Source organism: Cervus canadensis, chromosome 33 (assembly GCF_019320065.1).
Source record: "Cervus canadensis isolate Bull #8, Minnesota chromosome 33, ASM1932006v1, whole genome shotgun sequence".
Lineage (NCBI taxonomy): Eukaryota > Metazoa > Chordata > Mammalia > Artiodactyla > Cervidae > Cervus > Cervus canadensis.
In genome coordinates, this window is record NC_057418.1 from 29,374,214 (window position 1) to 29,394,039 (window position 19,826).

The window sequence follows — 19,826 nt, forward strand, 5'->3', positions numbered from 1 at the left end:
AGTGGGCTGCCATTCCCTTCTCCAGGGGATCTTCCCAACCCAGGGATCAAACCTGTGTCTCCCGCATTGACAGGCAGATTCTTTACCACTGAGCCACCAGGACTGTTGATATCACAATATAACAATCACTGGGGCAGGAAATATGGATTTTTTATATCCTTTATTTTTCTACTTTTCTCTGTTCTGTATCTAATCCTCCTGATCACTTTTACAACTGGGTGGTTGGGGAGAAGCTTTTCCTTCACAAAGTTATTTCATTTTAGTTTGATACTGTTAGTATGGCTGGGAGACAGTTAAGAAAATTTTCCTTTACTGTCAAGCATTTTAGTTCTAATTTCTGCCAGTCACATGAAGTAATGTCATACTTCTATATATTTCAAAATGATCAGCACACTAAATCTAGTTATCATCTCTCACCATACAAGAGTAGTGCATAATTATTGACCACATTCCCCACACTGAACACTTTATATCTGTAACTCATCTATTTATAACCAAAAGATTGTACCTCTCAATCTCCCTCACCTATTTCTCTCCTTCCCCAACCCCCACCCTCTGGCAACCACCTGTAGGTGCTCTGTATAAATGATTAGGTGTTTTGTTTACTCATGTTCTATTTTTAGATTCTACATATACATGAAATCACACAGTATTCTGTCTTTCTCTGTCTGACTTATTTCACTCAGCATTATACCCTCTGGGTCTATGTTACAAATAGCAAGGTTGCATTCCTTTTTATGGCTGAGTAATATTCCATTGTGTATATACACACACACATCTTCTTTATCCATTCATCTATTGATGGGCACTTAGGTTGCTTTTATATCTTGGCTATCGTAAATAATGCTGCACTGAATAGAGGGGTGGATAATCTTTTAGAATTTTCTTTGAATAAATACCCAGGGATGGAATTGTTGGTTCTAATATAGTTCTATTTTTAATTTTTTAAGGAATCTGAATACTGTTTTTCATAGCGTTTGTACCAATTTACATTCCTAAATACTCATTTTTTAAATTCAATAACTAGCTTCCATTGTTCACAAAGATAGGATTACTTTACCATGAACTTACCATGATTTTCTGTTTTATCTAAAGAAACTGTGTGCACATATATATATGACTTCATTTTTTCTCTTTCTACCACTTGAGTATCTAATGTCAAAGACTTCTTCAAGGCCAGAACTTCATATGTAATAAATAAAGAGCCTCTTAAAAAGAAACAAAAAATTAATCATAAACATATAATCTAAATATAACACAGGAGCCACTCTTTTTAAATAAGCTTTCTGTAGAAATTTTTCTCTTTTTTATTGGGAAACATAGTATGAATATGGTAATGTGTATATAACATACATTATACATACATATACAAATGTATATACACATTTCAGCTTAACAAATAACAACAAATATCTGAATTACATTCCCAGGCAAAAAACATTAACAGTACCCAGAAGCCCACAGTGTGTCCCTCCCTGATCCTGACCCTGTCTCTCATCTCTATAGCCAATTATTATTCTCTGATTATAATAATATCCTTGCTATTCTTTATAGTTCATCACCTAAACATGAACCTTTAAACAACAAGGCTTAATTCTGTCTGTGAATTTCAAAGGAATGGGATCTCACTGTATGTATTCTTTAGTTCAGCCTTCTTCTTGTGAGATTCACCCATGTTGTTACATGTATCTGGAGTTCAAGCATTTATATTTTCACGTGGCATGTGATTCATCCACTGTGTGGCTATATAATGACTTACTTATCCTTTCTACCACAGATGGGCATTTAGGGAATTTCTGTTTTGAGTCAATTAATCTGTTATACATCATATATATCTGCACTGTATGCATGTGTATATGTTCCTCTAAGATATATACTCATGTTCTGTACATACATATGTTCCTCTAAGATACATACTTAGAAGTAAAATTATAGACTTTCTGAAAGTATATATATATATTGTTTGACTTTACTAGATAATACCAGTGTTTTTTTTAAAGATTAGTCAATCTGTACTCCTAACACCAGCATATGAAAATTTCTTCTAAGTGTTAAACCTAAAATCAAATATTAGAAGTGAAATACAAGGACTTCTCTGACAACCCAGTGGTTAGGACTGTGCCCTTTCACTGCCAAGGGCCCGGGTTCAATCCTTGGTTGGGAAACTAAGATGCCACAAGTTGCACAGTGGAGGTGGAGGGGAAGCAAACTAGAATCTTTTTTTTAAGTGAAATACAATGCTGTATATCCTAAAGTGAAGGATTTTTCCCCCTAGTCAGACTGACCTACACACTCCTTTTATCCAGACACAAAGGCTGCACTCTGTGAACTCAGAGCTTAGAAACAGCAGTTCTATGAAGCCTTTTCACGAGCTTCCCACCCCACAGCAAAAGGAAGGAAGAAAGGCCAGACACTGCCAGCACCCAAAGAATGGAGAGAAAACTCTTTAGGGTCATCACCTCTCTGGGGGAATCGACCAGAGCAGCCAAAACGAACAAATCTATTCAGTATTTTTATCACATGTTTCATGAAAGACAAAATTCTTTACTAGAAATTGTGAGTTTTCACAATATTCCTGAATTTTACTGTGATATAAACAAAAAAACTGCATCATAGAAAAGAATATATATTTATCTTTTTTTTTCCATTTATTTTTATTAGTTGGAGGCTAATTACTTTACAATATTGTAGTGGATTTTGCCATACATTGACATGAATCAGCCATGGATTTACATGTGTCCCCCATCCTGATCCCCGCTCCCGCCTCCCTCTCCATCCCATCCCTCTGGGTCTTCCCAGTACACCAGCCCTGAGCACTTGTCTCATGCATCCAACCTGGGCTACATTTATCTTTTGCCTGGAATGAGTCCAAGGAAAAAAATCCTCTAAATATGTTCTGTCTTACCTTACAATGTCATGGAGAAATGTATGTATTTGGATATAATGGCAAATATATCTACTTTATCATCTTAGCATCTAAGATTTGACTTCATATTTACACTAATGAAAAAGAATATTATTAACAGAAACACTAGAGCAGCATTGGACATACACTTAATATATATCCATCCCTCCTCTCCAAAAAGAAGAAAAGAGAATGAAAAATAACAACCTTTGGAAGAAAATCACTCCATTCATTAAACATGTGCCTCTGAAACAGCATGAAATTGGAGGGTCAATCTAGTGGTTTTCTCAGTCAACCTCAATTCCTTTCATAACAGCTTTATGGTGACTCAAAGGACTTTCAAAAATAATTTTGACTATAGTTGATTTCAGCCTTCTTGAACTTCTTCATAACCTAACACAAGATGTGATTTTAGGTATGTGAAAGCTAATCAGTGAGTGCCTGCTCTGTACTTGCCAAGTGCTTTCCTCAGAGCAACAGTGCCAGGGGGCAGAATTCCCACATCTACTACATCCAAGAGAAAACACTCCTCAGGGCTTAAAGTAACTGGGTCAAGACAACATTTAAGTGACAGAACCAGTGATGAATCCACATGTTCACAGATTCTAAAATCTATACCCTTTCACTACCCCTATGCTACCTGTAAATTACTTCCACTGAGCTCTCAAACAGTAGTATAATGAAGTCAATTACTATTTCACAGTTGACACTTACCCTAAAATAAGTGATCCAGTAAACTTTATTATATTTCCTTCAAAAAGAAAGGGAAAAAAAGTCAATGTCAATCTATAATTTGTTGGATGTATAGAACCTTTGTTCAGGGTTTTGTTCAGATCTTCAACTAATGCTGCCAAGAAAACATTTCTCCTCCCTACTGAGGGTTAAGGAACTCTCCACTGACTTCCCCACATATCAGCCCATGGAGATGGACATTCCTCCCAAATTCTAGAACCTACGGTTCCAGAACAGGAAAGAGGACAATTCCAGGAAGTCTTCTTTATTCCAAGATGGCTTCCTGGACTTCCCCAGGAGCAGCTAGTTTGTTTCCTCCTATACGGCTACCACCTGTTTCTTCATACTAGGATGTTTCTTTTTCACTAAGCACTGGAAACAGAATGCAGACTCACAGCCTAATCTGCTACCCTAAAGTATATTCACTACTCTTGAGTTTGTTCTACTAGAAATGATAAGAAAAGTTTCCTTCTCTGTTCCACTCATTTTTGTATTTTTAAAACACAAAATCACAGAATTTTCCAGATGAAAAGGATCTATTCTAAGAACTGATCTCTCTTAAAGGCCAAAAGGAAGCTCCATGAGGACAGACTTTGTCTTATTCCATACTGTACCCTCGGGGCCTAATGATAGTACCCAGCACATAGTAGAATGAATGAAAGATGGCCTAGGCAATATTCTCATTTTACAAATAAAGATTAGTAATAACATAAATATTTACAAATAAAGACAGTAGATTGGTACTAGATCTTAAGTTCTTAGAGGGCAAGCGAAACATCTTCCTGGCTCTCCATTGAATTACCAGAACCTAATACACGGGCCTGGCACCAGTTTTATAGGAGCTTAGCAAATAGCTGCTGAAGAATGCAGTGAGACTTGAATTTACAAGGATGAGTATGAACCTGACGGGAACAAAGGGAAGAGGAATTTCCCAAGAAAAAGGAGTATGCATGGCTCTGGGCCTACAAATTTGGGGTGAACCATTAGTACAGAAAAGTTATAAATAAATTTGAGATTTATCACTAATTAAACAAGTTTTTGCGGACCACCCTAGACACTTAACCACAATTCTATCACTGTTTCTGTAAGAAAATACCGTCGTTTAAACTGGACTCACTGATCTCTCTCCAGTACGTGCTGCTTTTTGGCGGAGGAGTCGAGGTTCCCATTCTTCTATAGCAGATGACGCAACAAGCAGCCAGGGACATTCTGTGCAGTTAGAACAATTGCAACAGATTTAATTTAGCATGTAATTAAAAATATTTCTTTTAACTAAAAGAACACATCATTACAGAATATTTCCACTGCTCTAAAAATTGACTGTGTATTATATATTCATCCCTTCCCTCTACCCTCCTCTAAACCCTGGCAAACATGGACCTTTTTACTATCTCTATAGTTTTGTCACTTACAAAATGTTATTACAATTGGAATCATACAATGAAAAAAAAAAGAACATGTCACAATCACAGTAGATTGACCACAGAGTTAGATGTTTCAAGACTTGGAAAAAAAACTTTTCAATTAAAACAAAATTTCTCCCTTAAAAATTTAAAGCAGACTTATTAGAATAGTATTTTGCTGGTACCTTGATGATTATTCTTCAAACTGTATCCAATTGTGAACAATGATTAGTAGGAAATAGGAAAAGAGGTTATTGAGAATATCAATACAGGTGTCAAAAAACTTTAAATGCCTTTGATATATATACATATAGGAGAAGGAAATGGCAACCCACTCCAGTGTTCTTGCCTGAAGAATCCCAGGGACGGGGGAGCCTGGTGGGCTGCTATCTGTGGGGTCGCACAGAGTCGGACACGACTGAAGCGACTTAGCAGCAGAAGCAGCAATTTATATTTATCTTTGGTGACTGTGAAGTCCCTACAGAAGTGAAAAGCATTCTGAATGGAAGATATACTTAGGACCCACGGAAGTGTTTAGCTTTTCTCCAAATCCTTTAAGATGGTACCCAATATTGTTTAAAATCTTTGAAACTTAATTGTTAGTTTTTGGCATCATGACAAAGAAGATGCTGCTCAACTATCTAATCACTCACCTTTCATGCAACGATTTAACCAACTAAGTGAAGATGATCTAAATATGATGTGATGGTTTTTAGAACACCTCAGTATTCTAGAATCAGGCTATCTCCGGATGAAACATTTCTTCTTTTTTCTTTTGGAATAAGAGAAAAGAAAGAAGATGCCTTGAGGAACTCGTGAGAAATGGTCTTTGGTTTATTTTTATACAGTAAAAACGTCTGGCAGCTTTACAGAGATTAGGGAGAAAATAATCTAACGAATGCTTGGTGTACATGTGTAAGAAAATCTGTTAGGAATAACACAAAATAAAAAGCTTAAAAATTTTCTTGTGACTCTAGCACATCAACTGATGGCCAAGCAAACTGTTTAAGCAACAGGTAAACTTGTAAAGATCACTGTTTTAAAGGTCACTGTCTCTTATTTTCTCACTTGTTTAAAGAGTTGCTGTCACTTCCCAAAAACCTTCACAGTATTAACTTAAACACACACACACCCGAGCAGGTTCCCCTCCCACCACATCCTGAATACATCTGAGTACAGCAGAAATCTACTTCATCTTATTTCCCTCTAGATTTCCTCAAACGCCAACACTGGCCCTTTCAGCTTTTTCTAGAATAAACTGCTCCATATCTAATTCTCTAACATTCAACTCTCTCAGCATCTCGACTACTTCCAGTTCACTGCTCTCCAGCCTCAACAAATCTTCCATCCTTGCTTTCCTGGGAGTGAGCAGCCATCTCGTGGTTCCACTTCCTTCCCAACTCAGCCTTGATTCTGGGGTGCATCACTTCACCCTCTCTCTCCACCTGCTCCCTCAACACACCAGTGAGTGAGTGAGTGAGTGAAAAGTCGCTCAGTCACATCTGACTCTTTGCAACCCCATGGACTATACAGTCCATGGAATTCTCCAGGCCAGAATGCTGGAGCCTTTCCCTTCTCCAGAGGATCTTCCCAACCCAGTGGTCGAACCCAGGTCTCCTGCATTGCAGGCGGATTCTTTATCAGCTGAGCCACAGGGAAGCCCACCAGAGCCCTCTTTCTAGTAATACTATCCTGCAGCCCCAACTTGAAACGTGTTTTCTGTGTTCCGACTCTTGGACAGCCAAGATAGGGGACAGAGGACACAGACAAGCCGGGAGTGGGCTCCCAGAATGATCTCTGCTGTCCCTAACCGTTTCTCTTCTTACCCTCACAACAACTGCTCTAAATATCCAGGAACTCTGCAAGTGTCCTACCCTCCCTTCATCCCTTTCAAATGACTTGTCTCTAACTTCGCTTGGAAAATGAAGCCTATCAACTCCTTCAACTTCTGCCCCCATATCTACAAGCAGGGATCGACTGAGGTATTGAGGGAAACAAATTGTATTCAGATAGTGGGGTAGGGGGAATTTCCTTTTAAAAAAAAAAAACTACACACAAAACCACAAATATCAAATTAGGTACTAAAATGAAAGTGATTTAGAATGAGAAAAGATACCACAATAAATTCCTGCAGTCTTAGAAATGTTGATACCTTTCTTCTGGGGTTTCATTAGGTAATCTGTCGGAAGTGCTTACAAAGTAATGCTTCGGGATTATACTCTGATGTTCCTCCCTCCCTAAAACATGACAGCTCCTACTAATTCTGAGTACTGAAAGGTGCCCATGTGGTAAGGCACCCCCAAGCCTAAGCTTCATAGTGTCACAGGAAATCTACCCTGGCTGGTTTTCACGTCTTTACCTGCATCACCTTTTCCAGACTCCAAATGGACTTTTATCAAATAAGACTTTTTCCTATTTCTGAGGAAAAGGTCTCATCCTTTCTGACAGGGAAATGTACCATCTATGTTCTCATCTCTTTCACTTCCACAGGGACCTTGATCCATTCATTAGCTTTCTCTTCTTTATCTTCACACACTCTTCTTCAGCTCCTTCTGCTCCTCCCCTCGAAATACTGGATGTCCAGTGTTCTCCCATCAAAACACAAAAATGAACAAATACCTGGGGGGAAAAAGTAAACCCCCAGTCTACCCAGTGCCCTCCACCTCCTCAAGTGGTGGAAGTCTCTTCATCCCCACGACGACTGCCCTAAACATTCACATGCTCTGCCAAGCCCCGACCCGACCTCCTATCCACTACCACTTCTCTTACCAACTGCACGTCTGTCACCTGCATTTCTTAAGATTCTTTCCCCAGTGTGTCTTCCTGCAACACTGGAATAGCCCTCCCCATGGTCACCAGTGAGTGACATCTTTGCTGCGAAAGCCACTTTTCAGTCACGATCTTCCAGTCTTTGTCTGAAGCATTTGACTGCCTTCTCCTTCTCTCCTCTAGCTACTGGGACACCGGGTCTTCTCGTCTGATGCTCACATTTCTGGCCACTCCATCCCATTACTCACTTGACAAAAACTTACTGAGCACCTACCACCTGCCAGGGTGGAAACCTGAGATGTGCCCTCAATGGGCTCACAGCTGGCTCTGCTGCCTCTGTGTGTGCACGCATGCTACATCGCTTCAGTCGTGTCCGACTCTTTGCAACCCCATGGACTGCAGCCCACCAGGCCCCTCTGTTCTTGGGATTCTCCAGGCAAGAATACTGGAGTGGGTTGCCATTGCCTTCTCCAGGGGACCTTCCCAGCCCAGGGATCGCACCTGAGGCTCTCACACTCCAGCACCGCAGGCGGGTTCTTTACCCCCAGCGCCACCACCCAGTCCCCAACCCTTAGTGCTGCAGTGGGCTCCACCTACGGCCCTCTTTTTCCCTCATGCTGTCTTCTTGTGCTAAGTAATTTCAGTGCTTTCATCAAAAAGTTTTACCTGTGAGCTTGTGATTCCCAAACTTCTATAACTAATTCAAGTCTCTCTGCTAAGCTTCACACACATATTCAGCTGCCTAATTCACATTTCCACTCAGAAGCACCACAAACACCCATGTCCAAAGTCAAATTACCATATTCCCAAATATCCCAAGACCATTTATTACCAAAACATAGTTTCTGCACTGATTAGAAATGACTCCTCCCTACACCGAGGTCTAATCCACCTAGGGTCCATTTCTGGAGAGTTTTGTTCCATTGGTATATTTGTCTAACTCTGCATCAGCGATACAATGCCTTTCTTAATTTCTATACCTTTAAAATAAGCCTTGATAGTTTCTAGGTAAGCACCCTGCCCCCATTCTTTTCACAATTATCTTGTCTATTGGGATTTTTATGGAAATGAATTGAATTTACAGACTTAATTTGGGAGCAGTGATGCTTTTGAACTGTGGTGTTGGGAGAAGACTCTTGAGACTCCCTTGGACTGCAAGGAGATCCAACCAGTCCATCCTAAAGGAGATCAGTCCTGAATATTCATTGGAAGGACTGATGCTGAAGCTGAAACTCCAATACTTTGACCACCTGATGAGAAGAGCTGACTCATCTGAAAAGACCTTGATGCTGGGAAAGATTGAAGGCGGGAGGAGAAGGGGACAACGGAGGATGAGATGGTTGGATGGGACCACCGACTCGATGGACATGAGTTTGAGTAAACTCCGGGAGCTGGTGATGGACAGGGAGGCCTGGGGGCCTGGCGTGCTGCAGTCCATGGGGTCGCAAAGAGTCGGACACAATTGAACGAATGAACTGAACTGAACTGATATCACATGGAGTCTCTCCATTCATGAAAAGTATATCTTCAATTCTTCTTTTAGATCTTTTGTAATTTTCTCCACAAAGGTCATGCATGGTTTTTCTTTGTCTCCTCATTTCATGGAAAATTTCAAATGTATACAAATGCGGAGAGAATAATAAAATGAACCCCTCATCACTCAGCCTCAAAACTTACCAACACAAGGTCAACCTTGTTTCCTCTATGCCTGCGCTATCCAAAAGAACTTCTGCATGATGGAGATTTCCTACTGCTAATGTGAAAATATGCTAATGATTGAGGAACTGTCATTTTACCTTTTAAATTTTAATTACCCACATATGGCTAGTGGCTATAGTATTGAACAGTGCCATCTGTAACCCACATTCATTCCACCACTGTAACACTCAATTATTCTGAAGCAATTCCATGATGTCATGTCATATTTAACCCTTAAATACTATAGTATGCTACTGCTGAGAAAATTAACCGTCATTATTCCCCTCTCCAAAAAAATTCCTTAGTATCATCAAAAGTCCAATGAATGTTTTAATTATTTCATAAACTTTGGTTTTGCACCACTGGACTACTAGAATTAGGGTCTAACCAAGGTCCATATTAGGTGGCTAATGTGCCTCTTTTTTAGAGTCACTTCATTTCTATAACTACTAATTTAGATTTTTTTATTGAATTAGTCTTGATAATATCTATTTTTCAAGAAAGTGGGAATTTAGGTTTTCAAAATCATGAACATAAAGCTATTCCTGTTTATTTCTATGATCTTTTTATCCCTAAAATTGCCTAACTTTTTTGTTCCTAGCATTATTTGGGTTTCTTCTTTTTTACTTTTCAGTTGTCTTCTAAAAATTTATTAATAGAAAATTTTATTTATTAATTTTCTTCATCTATTGGTTTTGCTGAGCATCTCTGTTTTATTTTGTTTTCTATTTCTGCTCTTCACTATCTTCTTTCTTTGTTTGGATTTACCCTGTCCTTTTCTTAACTTCTTCAACAAAACGTAATATACTATGAGTATTTCTTGCTGTCTCATAAGTGCATTTAAGAACATAAATTCCCCTCTAGTTTTGCTTTACTTCAATTTCACAAGTCCTGACATTTCTACTGCGTGTGTTTAGACACTTCAGTCATGTCCAACTCTCTGCGACCCCATGGACCATGGCCTGCCAGACTCCTCTGTCCATGGGATTCTCTAGGCAAGAACACTGGAGTGGGTTGCCATTTCCTTCTCCAAATCTGACCTGAGACAAGACCTCCTCTAATCTGTGGATTGTTTAGTTCTGTTTCCAGTCTTTAAACATGAAATTTCTAAAGATTATCTCTTCACTCTGCTAGATGGCATAGATTCTTTGGAATTACGAAGGTCTGCTTTGCCACCTAATTGCAACCAATACTTATAAAAGCATCATATAAACTTATTCTTTGTTATGGGCAAAATTTAGTATATCTATTATAGCAAGCTCATGAATTTTGTTGTTAAAAAGTTTCTATGGCCTTACTAAATTTTATCTGCATGACCTTCTAGTACCTCAGAGAGGTTTTTCAAAATTCTCATACTGGCTTCTTGATTTATCAGATTCCCCTTAGACTTGTCCATTATTTCTTTAAATTATTTATTCATTCAACAAATACTTGGGCACCAATAAACCAGGAACTGTTTTAAGTACTGGAGATACAGTAATGAATATGAAACCTATATACCTGCCCTCATGGGTCTTACCTTCTACTATAGAATCCCCCCGCCAGTGTGCCAAACAAATACTGTCATATTTTGGTCGTGATGTGAAAAGACATGTCATTAGGTGCATAAAAACTTACGACCATTAAAACCTTAGTACCCTGTCCCTTTCTTCATCATATCTGATCCCTCTTTATCCCTATTAATATTTATTGCCTTAAGTTCCATTTCATAAGATATTAATATTTCCTTACCAGTTTTATTTTTTTTTTCCTTACCAGTTTTAACATGTGCTTAACTATCATTTTCCCCAATCATGCTCATAATCTTGATATCATATATATTTAATTACAAAATCTTTTAACATATAAGTTTAATCCATTTACATGTATTGTACGTGGGATAAATCGTTTCCTTTATTACTTTTTAACTGGTTTAAAATTGTATCATTTATTTCTCTTCATTTAAAAAATAACTACATTTTTAACATGCTACATAAACTTAAGCAATACAAAAATTCTCCCAAATAAGAATGCTTTAAATCCAATCCAATCTCTATCTTTTTAGGTATTTTTGCCTCTATTTTAATTCCACATTATTTTTTTTTCCCACATTATTTTTAAATACTCCAATGGGAGTCTGTTAGACACTTCCCCAATAGGAGCAGTTTCATGAACTACAGAAGTTATAAAGCGGATATGCAGGTAGTGACCTTACAAGAAGTCTTACAGGCAGAAAATCTAGTACCAGGTACTTCCTCCAAAAACACAGAAGTTATCACTCTCACCAAAGCAGGATGAAGTATACCATACAGATGTCCCCCAACCAAAAAACCTGGAAAGAAGTACTCCCAGAAAACCAATCCCCACCCAGTGGCTGGAGCCTCATCAGGTTTTGCTAGTAACTAATTCTTCTGCTAAACTTGAAGATGTTAAGCCTTGGATTCATTCAAGTGAAGGAGTGATCCCTCCTGGCCATCAACACAATGAAAGGGAAAGCTGCTGCTGAAAGCCCTTAACAGACCTTCATGTCCTCTTTAGAAGAAACAGGAAGAACAAACAGGATGGTTCCTAATATTAAGATAAGGACTGTTCTGTTGCTGGAACAAAGTTATCTTATCTGATCCTGGAAGCTAGTTCTGACGCTCAAGATCAAGTTGCTTTACCCTTTTGCTATAATTACACTACTCTGGAACTGAAGTACACATTTCTGTCACTCTCTAATTTAGATTTAGCCTTTAGTACACCATTTTCATAATGTATGGTTCTACATAGGGTCCAGACTAGGGTCGAATTTTTTGGAGCGACTGCCCCACAATTGGCTAGGGGGAGTTTGTCGTCGGTGTGTGTCAACAGGTGTATGTCAAGAGGACTGGATGGTGACAATCTCTGCAGAGCCCGGGTTATAACGTGAAGTGCTGTCTGCCACTTGTGTTTCCTGCCGTGCTTTGCCCTCACATATCAGTTTAGTTCAGACAGTCACTCAGTCGTGTCCGACTCTGCGACCCCATGAACTGCAGCACGCCAGGCCTCCCTGTCCATCACCAACTCCCAGAGTTTACTCAAACTCATGTCCATCAAGTCAATGATGCCATCCAACCTTCTCATCCTCTGTTGTCCCCTTCTCCTCCTGCCCTCAATCTTTCCCAGCATCAGGGTCTTTTCCAATGAGTCAGCTCTTCACATCAGGTGGCCAAAGTATTGCCCTCACACATACCAGCCTTCTTTTCGCAGGTGGGCCCCATCCTCAAGGTTACCTCCTGCCTCTGCTAGCCCCTGATTAGAATTAGTTTGAAAGTGAAAGTGAAAGTGAAGTCACTCAGTCATGTCCGACTCTTTGCGACCCCATGGACTGTAGCCTACCAGGCTCCTCCGTCCATGGGATTTTCCAGGCAAGAATACTGGAGTGGGTTGCCATTTCCTTCTCCAGGAGATCTTCCCAACCCAGGGATTGAACGCGGGTCTCCCACAGTGTAGGCAGACGCTTTACATCTGAGCCACCAGGAAAGTAAGACAGTTTAGCCATGCTCAAACCCACAGAAGACGTGGAATGTTACAGGAGGCCTGACGGACTACAGAAACCACCCTGAATCCTGGCACCACCCTACTCATATTACCGTGATCTGGGGCACCTAATACTTTTGGGAGAATACCCTTCACCCAAACTGCACCCAACCAATCTCTCCCTAACTGAACCAACACCTGTGGTGACTTGAGCAACACTGGCCAAAACCTAAAAGAAAAGAGAGATACTGACGGACCTGGGGGCTGGCTAAAGGGGATGAGTCAGAGAGGAACGGCTACCAAGGAATACGGTCATGGAGGAGAAAAGGGACCATTAATGCAGATAGATGGATTAACAGGGCTACTATTTCAGGAAGAAGGGACAGGTGAAGAAAGCAGCCTAGGAGACAAATGACACTTGGAGTCAACGCACAAATCAGACCTAGAAAATAATGGCAAAAATGCCAAGTACCACTTCTGGGAATGGGCTGATAGAAACACGCAGCAGAGCTTGCTAAGCATGCTGATACAACCAAAAGCCAAACTGGCATCTAAGCAGTGATCCACTATACCGGGGGGTAGAAAGTCAGAAGGTAAAGCTTTGGAAAACTCATGCCCTCCTTGCCCCCCAAGACTATGGGATGTTTTGAGCAGTAACGATAATTTCTGCCACTGTGCCGTGACAGCCACTCTTCCCGGGATTAATAAAAGGGGCTGCATCATGCAGTACAGCTGGAGGTGAAGGGAAAAGGACAGTTGCCAGAGACAGCATATACTGCCCGTGGGGAGCCACCGGGCCCTCGTGAATAAACTGTGCCCCAGATTCAGACACACAGCTCCGGTTCTAACTGTCGCTTCTTGTCATGCATACAGGCTTCTCAGGAGACAGGTCAGGCGGTCTGGTATTCCCATCTCTTTAAGAATTTTCCACAATTTGTTGTGATCCACATAGTCAAAGGCTTTGCTGTAGTCAATGAAGCAGGTTTCTTTTTTTTTTAACTTCTTTGCTTTTTCTATGATCCAGTGGATGTTAGCAATTTGATCTCTGGTTCCTCTGCCTTTTCTAAATCCAGCTTGTACATCTGGAAGTTCTCGGTTCACATACTGCTGAAGCCTAGCTTGAAGGATTTTGAGCATCAACTTGCTAGCATGTGAAATGAGTGCAATTGTATGGTAGTCTGAATATTCTTTGGCATTGCCCTTCTTTGGGAGTAGAATGAAAACTGACCTTTACCAGTCTTGTGGCCACTGCTGAGTTTTCCAAATTTGCTGGCATATTCACTGCAGCACTTTAAAAGCATCATCTTTCAGGATTTTAAACAGCTCAGCTGGAATTTCATCACCTCCATAAGCTTTGTTTTTAATAATGTTTCCTAGGGCCCACTTGACTTAATCAAAACTGGGAAAGGTACGTCAAGGCTATTTTAAAAGGGTTAAATAAGCAGGTATGTCACCCTGCTTATTTAACTTATATGCAGAGTATACCATGAGAAATGCTGGGCTAGGTGACTCACAAACTGGAATGAAGATTGCAGGGAGAAATATCAACAACCTCAGATATGCAAATGATATGACTTTAATGGAAGAAAGTGAAGAGAAACTAAAGAGCCTCTTGATGATGAAGGTGAAAGAGGGGAGTGAAAAAGTTGCCTTAAAACTCAACATTCAAAAAACTAAGATCATGGCACCCGGTCCCACCACTTCATGGCAAACAGAAGGGGAAAAAGTGGAAAGAGTGACAGATTTTCTTGGGCTCCAAAATCACTGCAGATAGTGACTGAAACCATGAAATTAAAAGACGTTTGCTCCTTAGAAGGAAAGCTATGACAAACCTAGACAGCATATTAAAAAGCAGAGACATCACTTTGCAGACAAACATCCATCTACTCAAAGCTATGGTTTTTCCCGTACTCATGTATGGATGTGAGAGTCGAACCATAAAGAAGCCTGAGCGCTGAAGAACTGATACTTTTGAACTGTGGTGCTAGAGAAGACTCCTGAGAGTCCCTTGGTCTGCAAGGAGATCAAACCAGTCAATCCTAAAGGAAATCAACCCTGAATATTCATTGGAAGGACTGATGCTGAAGCTAAAGCTCCAATACTTTGGCCACGTGATGTGAAGAGCCAACTTACTGGAAAAGACCCTGATGCTGGGAAAGATTGAGGGCAAGAGGAGAAGTGGGTGACAGAGGATGAGATGGTTGGATGGCATCGCTGACTCAATGGACACAAGTCTGAGAACACTCCAGGAGACAGTGAAGGACAAGGATGCCTTGTGTGCTGCAGTTCATGGGGTCGCAAAGAGTTGGACACAACTGAGTGACTGAACAACAACAGATTTGGGCACCAGTTTCCATGTTGAGCTGCACTTTGGAAAGCAACATTTGGTTCCACCCTAAGGTGGGCAGTGGGACTCAGAGACCACTTACAGTAATGACCTCCATATAAGATAATATACAGTATATGGGAAATGGAAGGTTCTGCTGAGAAAGAAATCCATAATGAGACCGTCGTTCTATCATTGATGGGTATTGTAACAATAACACCTTCTCTAAGAATGACACAGGTGTTTGGTGCAATTACAGAAGAGTCAGGAAACGGTAATTTAAAAAAACAAAATGTATAGTAACACTGATGTAGACAACTATATGTACAGGAACTCATTCCTCCCCACCCCTCCCCATCCCACTCTCTTGTAGAAGTTGAGAACAGCTGGTCTGAGGACAAATTGAAGGAAAAAATCTGAACTCATCTAGCAGGTCTTGCCAAAGAGTGCTAAAGAATTCCACTGAGTACAGACAATGATAGACAAGGGAGGAGAGAGAATAGTGCAACCTTTCCCAGACAGACTATGCAAACACTGTGAAGGAATCAGTGGGCTTTCTTGTCTTTTCCAGTCCACGGGAAATTCTGATTAAAGAGAAGGCCACATTGTAGACCAGAGACCAAAGCTAATCTTAACCAACTTTTTTCTTTAATGTGAATCACTTAATTTGTAAAAAGCAAAAGTTTGTGACCCCTCTGTACCACTTCTGCACCTGCCCACATCTTAAAAGATGGCCCCTCTGAGTCTCCATGTTACAGAACACAGTGCTTCCTTGCCAGTGACTTGGATGCACCACAGTCACTTTCCTTTGGCATCCCACCCAAACTTTGTTTCCAATCCTTTAAACTTACAAACAAACAACAACAAAAAAATACACCTCCAAGGCAAGGCTTCCTCAGTGTGCGTATATAGACAGATAGATAAACACACACATATGTATGTATGCATATATATGTAAAGTATATTCCAGTTTGTGACTTGCCTATTCATTTTTATAAAGGTACCTTCTGAGGAACAGAAATTTTAATTTTCATAACATCTCTTTAACCAAATTTTTTTTTCTTTTATTGTTGTTGCATCCTATGTCCTATCTAAGAAATTTTTGTCGCCTACCTGAAAGTCACAAATATTCTATGAGTTTGTCTAAAAGGCCTTTTGGTTTTCACTTTTACATTAAGGCCTATGATCCATCTCAAATTAATTTTTTGATTTGGGTGAGACAGGAGTTGAAGTTCATTTTTTTCCCCTCTATATGAATAGCCAATAGTCCCAGCATCATTTGTTGAAAACATTTCCCAATCCTCATTGAATTGACTTTGTGCCTTGGTTGAAAATCAATTGATTAAATAAGTATGGGCCTATTTCTGTATTACATTGCATTCCATTGATCTATTTGTGTGAAGTGAAGTGAAGTCGCTCAATCGTGTCCGACTCTTTGCGACCCCATGGACTGTAGCCTACCAGGCTCCTCAGTACATGGAATTTTCCAGGCAAGAGTACTGGAGTGGGTTGCCATTTCCTTCTCCAGGGGACCTTCCCAACCCAAGGATCGAACCTGGGTCTCCTGCGTTGCGGACAGACACTTTACCGTCTAAGCCACCAGGGAAGCTGTAAAATCACACAGTACTGATTAACGCAGTTTTGTAATAAATCTTGGGGCTTTGCAGGTGGTGCTAGTGGTAAAGAACTTGCCTGCCAATGTAGGAGACATAAGAGACTCGGGTTCAATTGCTAACTAGTTTAGTTCAGTTCAGTCGCTCAGTCGTGTCTGACTCTTTGCAACACCATGAATCGCAACACGCCAGGCCTTCCTGTCCATCACCAACTCCCGGAGTTTACTCAAACTCCTGTCCATAGAGTTGGTGATGCCATCCAACCATCTCATCATCTGTCGTCCCCTTCTCCTCCTGCCCCCAATCCCTCCCAGCATCAGAGTCTTTTCCAATGAGTCAACTCTTCGCATGAGGTGGCCAAAGTTATTCTGCTTCTGAAGACAAGAAGTAGTAATGGAGGCATGATAACATGAATATCCCTGAATTGTACACTATATGTGGTTAAAATGGTAAGTTTTATGTTACATGTATTTAACTCAAAGAAACAAAAGAGAAATCTTTCCCAGAAACAACATAGCTTCTTATATTTTTTTCTAAATATTTTTCAGGTGTGTTTTTCACACGTAGGTCTTCAGTCCATTTGGAAATTACTGTTGTAAATGATGTGAAGTAGGAATCCAATTTTGTCTTCAATCTATATGGATACCACATAGCTCAGCATCATTTACTGAATACACTGTGCTTTTATACTACTACTTGGTGGTATACTTCCGTATGTATATGAGCATGTTTCTAAGCTCTCTCTTCTGTTCCAGGGGTTTACTTTCCTGTCCCTAAATCAAGACCAGTAATTAAGCCAGGAGTCTTAATTATTATGGCTTTATATTGTTTTGATACCTAGAAGGCAGAGACTTTTTCTTCAAAATTGAGTTAGGAATTCCGGGTGCTCTGTCTTTTCATAGACATGTTAGGTTCAACATATCAGGCTCCATGAAAAATCATACTCCAATTTTAATTGGAATTTCAAAAAATCTGTAGATTTGGAGAAAATGGACATCTTTATGATGCTGAGTCTTCCTACCCCATGAATATGGTGAGTGAGTGATACTCACTCAGTTGTGTCTGACTCTTTGCAACCCCATGGACTGTAGCCCGCCAAGCTCCTTTGTCCATAGAATTCTCCAGGCCAAGAATACTGGAATGGGTTGCCATTTCCTTCTCCAATGAATATGGTATATAGCTGCATTTACTTGGGTCTTCTTTTATGTGTTTCAATAGAGCATTATAATTTTCTCCTTAAAGGACGATGCACTTTTAGTTTGATCTATTTCCAGATACCTTCAGTTTTCAATACTGTTATGAATAGCATCTTTTTATTATTAAAATTCCCGGTTATTGCTGGTGTGTAGAAGTTACTCTTTTATTCAGAAATCTGTTTGAACTGAAGGCCATTTTTGATGACCTCTTAACAAAAGAAGCCCTTCCAGTCCTTCTTTATCACATCATCAGTTAACCTTCTAGTTATCTGATTTTTAGTGTCCTTTTCCCTGCCTGTAATTAGTTGCTAGCTAACCACTGTAAGTTCAATGTCTACAATAGGGTCTGACATATACAGCACAAAATGTTTATTGAATAAAAAAAATGGAGATTTTAAATCTGGATGATTTGGAAAAACATGGAAAGAAAAGCAGATTTTGAAGTGAAGGTGAAGTGAGATCTAATTCAGGTTGGGAGGCATTCTTTAGAGTTCTCACAGGTCATTAATGTGCCGGCATCTGGCCACCACCCGGAGCACAAGAATGGAGGCTTGATGTGATGGAACCGATGAGACAGTGAAAGAGGAGAATGCATTCAAGAAGGAAAAAAAAAGAGAGAATATGTTTAGGAACAACTAGACTTGGGGCAGATTAGCGAGAGGGAAGGAGCGAGCATGCGCAACAGCATGGAACGCAACCGGACGGGAAAGATTTGAAGCAAAGAAAGAGGGAAATAAATGAAAGAGCTAGGTTCCTAAATCACACGAACACACAATTGGAGAAGTACGATTTCACCTAAGTAACAGAAAGCAAGAAACCTCATTTCTCGACTGGTAAAAAAACAATTAGAGAAAGAGACAGCTCCAATACTCTCTTTGCGACCCCATGGATTGCAGCACGCCAGGCTCTTTCTGTCTTCCACTGTCTCTCGGAGTTTGCTCAAGTTCATATCCATTAGGTCGGGTGATGCTATCTAACCATCTCATCCTCTGATCCCCTTCTCCTGCCCCCAATCTTTCCCAGCATCAGGATCTTTTCCAATGAGTGGACTCTTCGCATCAGGTGGCCAGAATATTAGACTACAGATCCGAATCTGGGGAAGGAAGGAATTTTAGAACTCTCCGGGTCTTTCCTCCGGGCTCGGAGGACCGATCAGCATTCAATCTTATTCATCCTCTAGCGTGACAGCTATAGAAGCTGTGGTCTGAAAGGTTCCGATCTGAACTGCGGAGACTTGTTTCCTCCTCATTTTCACCATCCTTCCTGTGGCCGACAGTACCGGCAGGTGCTCTCGGCGGCCGGGGACTGGAATTAAGATGAGGGTGGCGACCGGGAGAGCAGAGCCGGGCTGCCGAGGCGGGGAGATAGGCCCTCACCTCACGCCCAGCGCCGGGTCAGCGGGTCAGCCAGGGGCCGCGCGCCCTCGCTGGGGCGCCCCGGCAGCGCCGCGTCGCCGCCCGCCCCACGGCCCGCAGTGCCCGGCTTCGCCAAGGCCAGCATCCGCCCCCGACCCACGAGCCCAACCCGCCCTTCCTTACCTGCCAGCGCGCGGAGGCGGCCACAGCCCTCTGGCTGCTCACGCAGAAGCGAGTCCGCGGGGAGCCCACCCCGGCCCACAGCTCCCAGTCCCCGCCCCTCCACCGGCGGCGGGCAGCACGTGACCCCGCCCTCACCTCGCCCCGCCCCGCCCCGCCGCGAAGCCCC

General features: G+C 41.1%; 1 protein-coding gene across 5 annotated transcripts in view; it reads right to left on the reverse strand.

Moving 5' to 3' along the window:
- Nucleotides 1-19,770, reverse strand: part of SERAC1 (serine active site containing 1) — a 55,707-nt gene extending 35,937 nt beyond the window's left edge. For 2 of the 5 annotated variants that reach the window (XM_043457030.1, XM_043457028.1), the window contains exons 1-5: nucleotides 19,661-19,770; nucleotides 5,694-5,812; nucleotides 4,755-4,846; nucleotides 3,620-3,656; nucleotides 1,072-1,208 (exon numbers count right to left, since the gene is read on the reverse strand). In XM_043457030.1, coding sequence (XP_043312965.1) covers nucleotides 1,072-1,208; nucleotides 3,620-3,656; nucleotides 4,755-4,845 — 265 coding nt within the window. In that variant the 5' untranslated portion in view covers nucleotide 4,846; nucleotides 5,694-5,812; nucleotides 19,661-19,770. The remainder of the gene's footprint in view (nucleotides 1-1,071; nucleotides 1,209-3,619; nucleotides 3,657-4,754; nucleotides 4,847-5,693; nucleotides 5,813-19,660) is intronic. The other 3 variants (XM_043457029.1, XM_043457031.1, XM_043457032.1) reach the window with 3 other exon arrangements.
- Nucleotides 19,771-19,826: the final 56 nt, after the last annotated feature.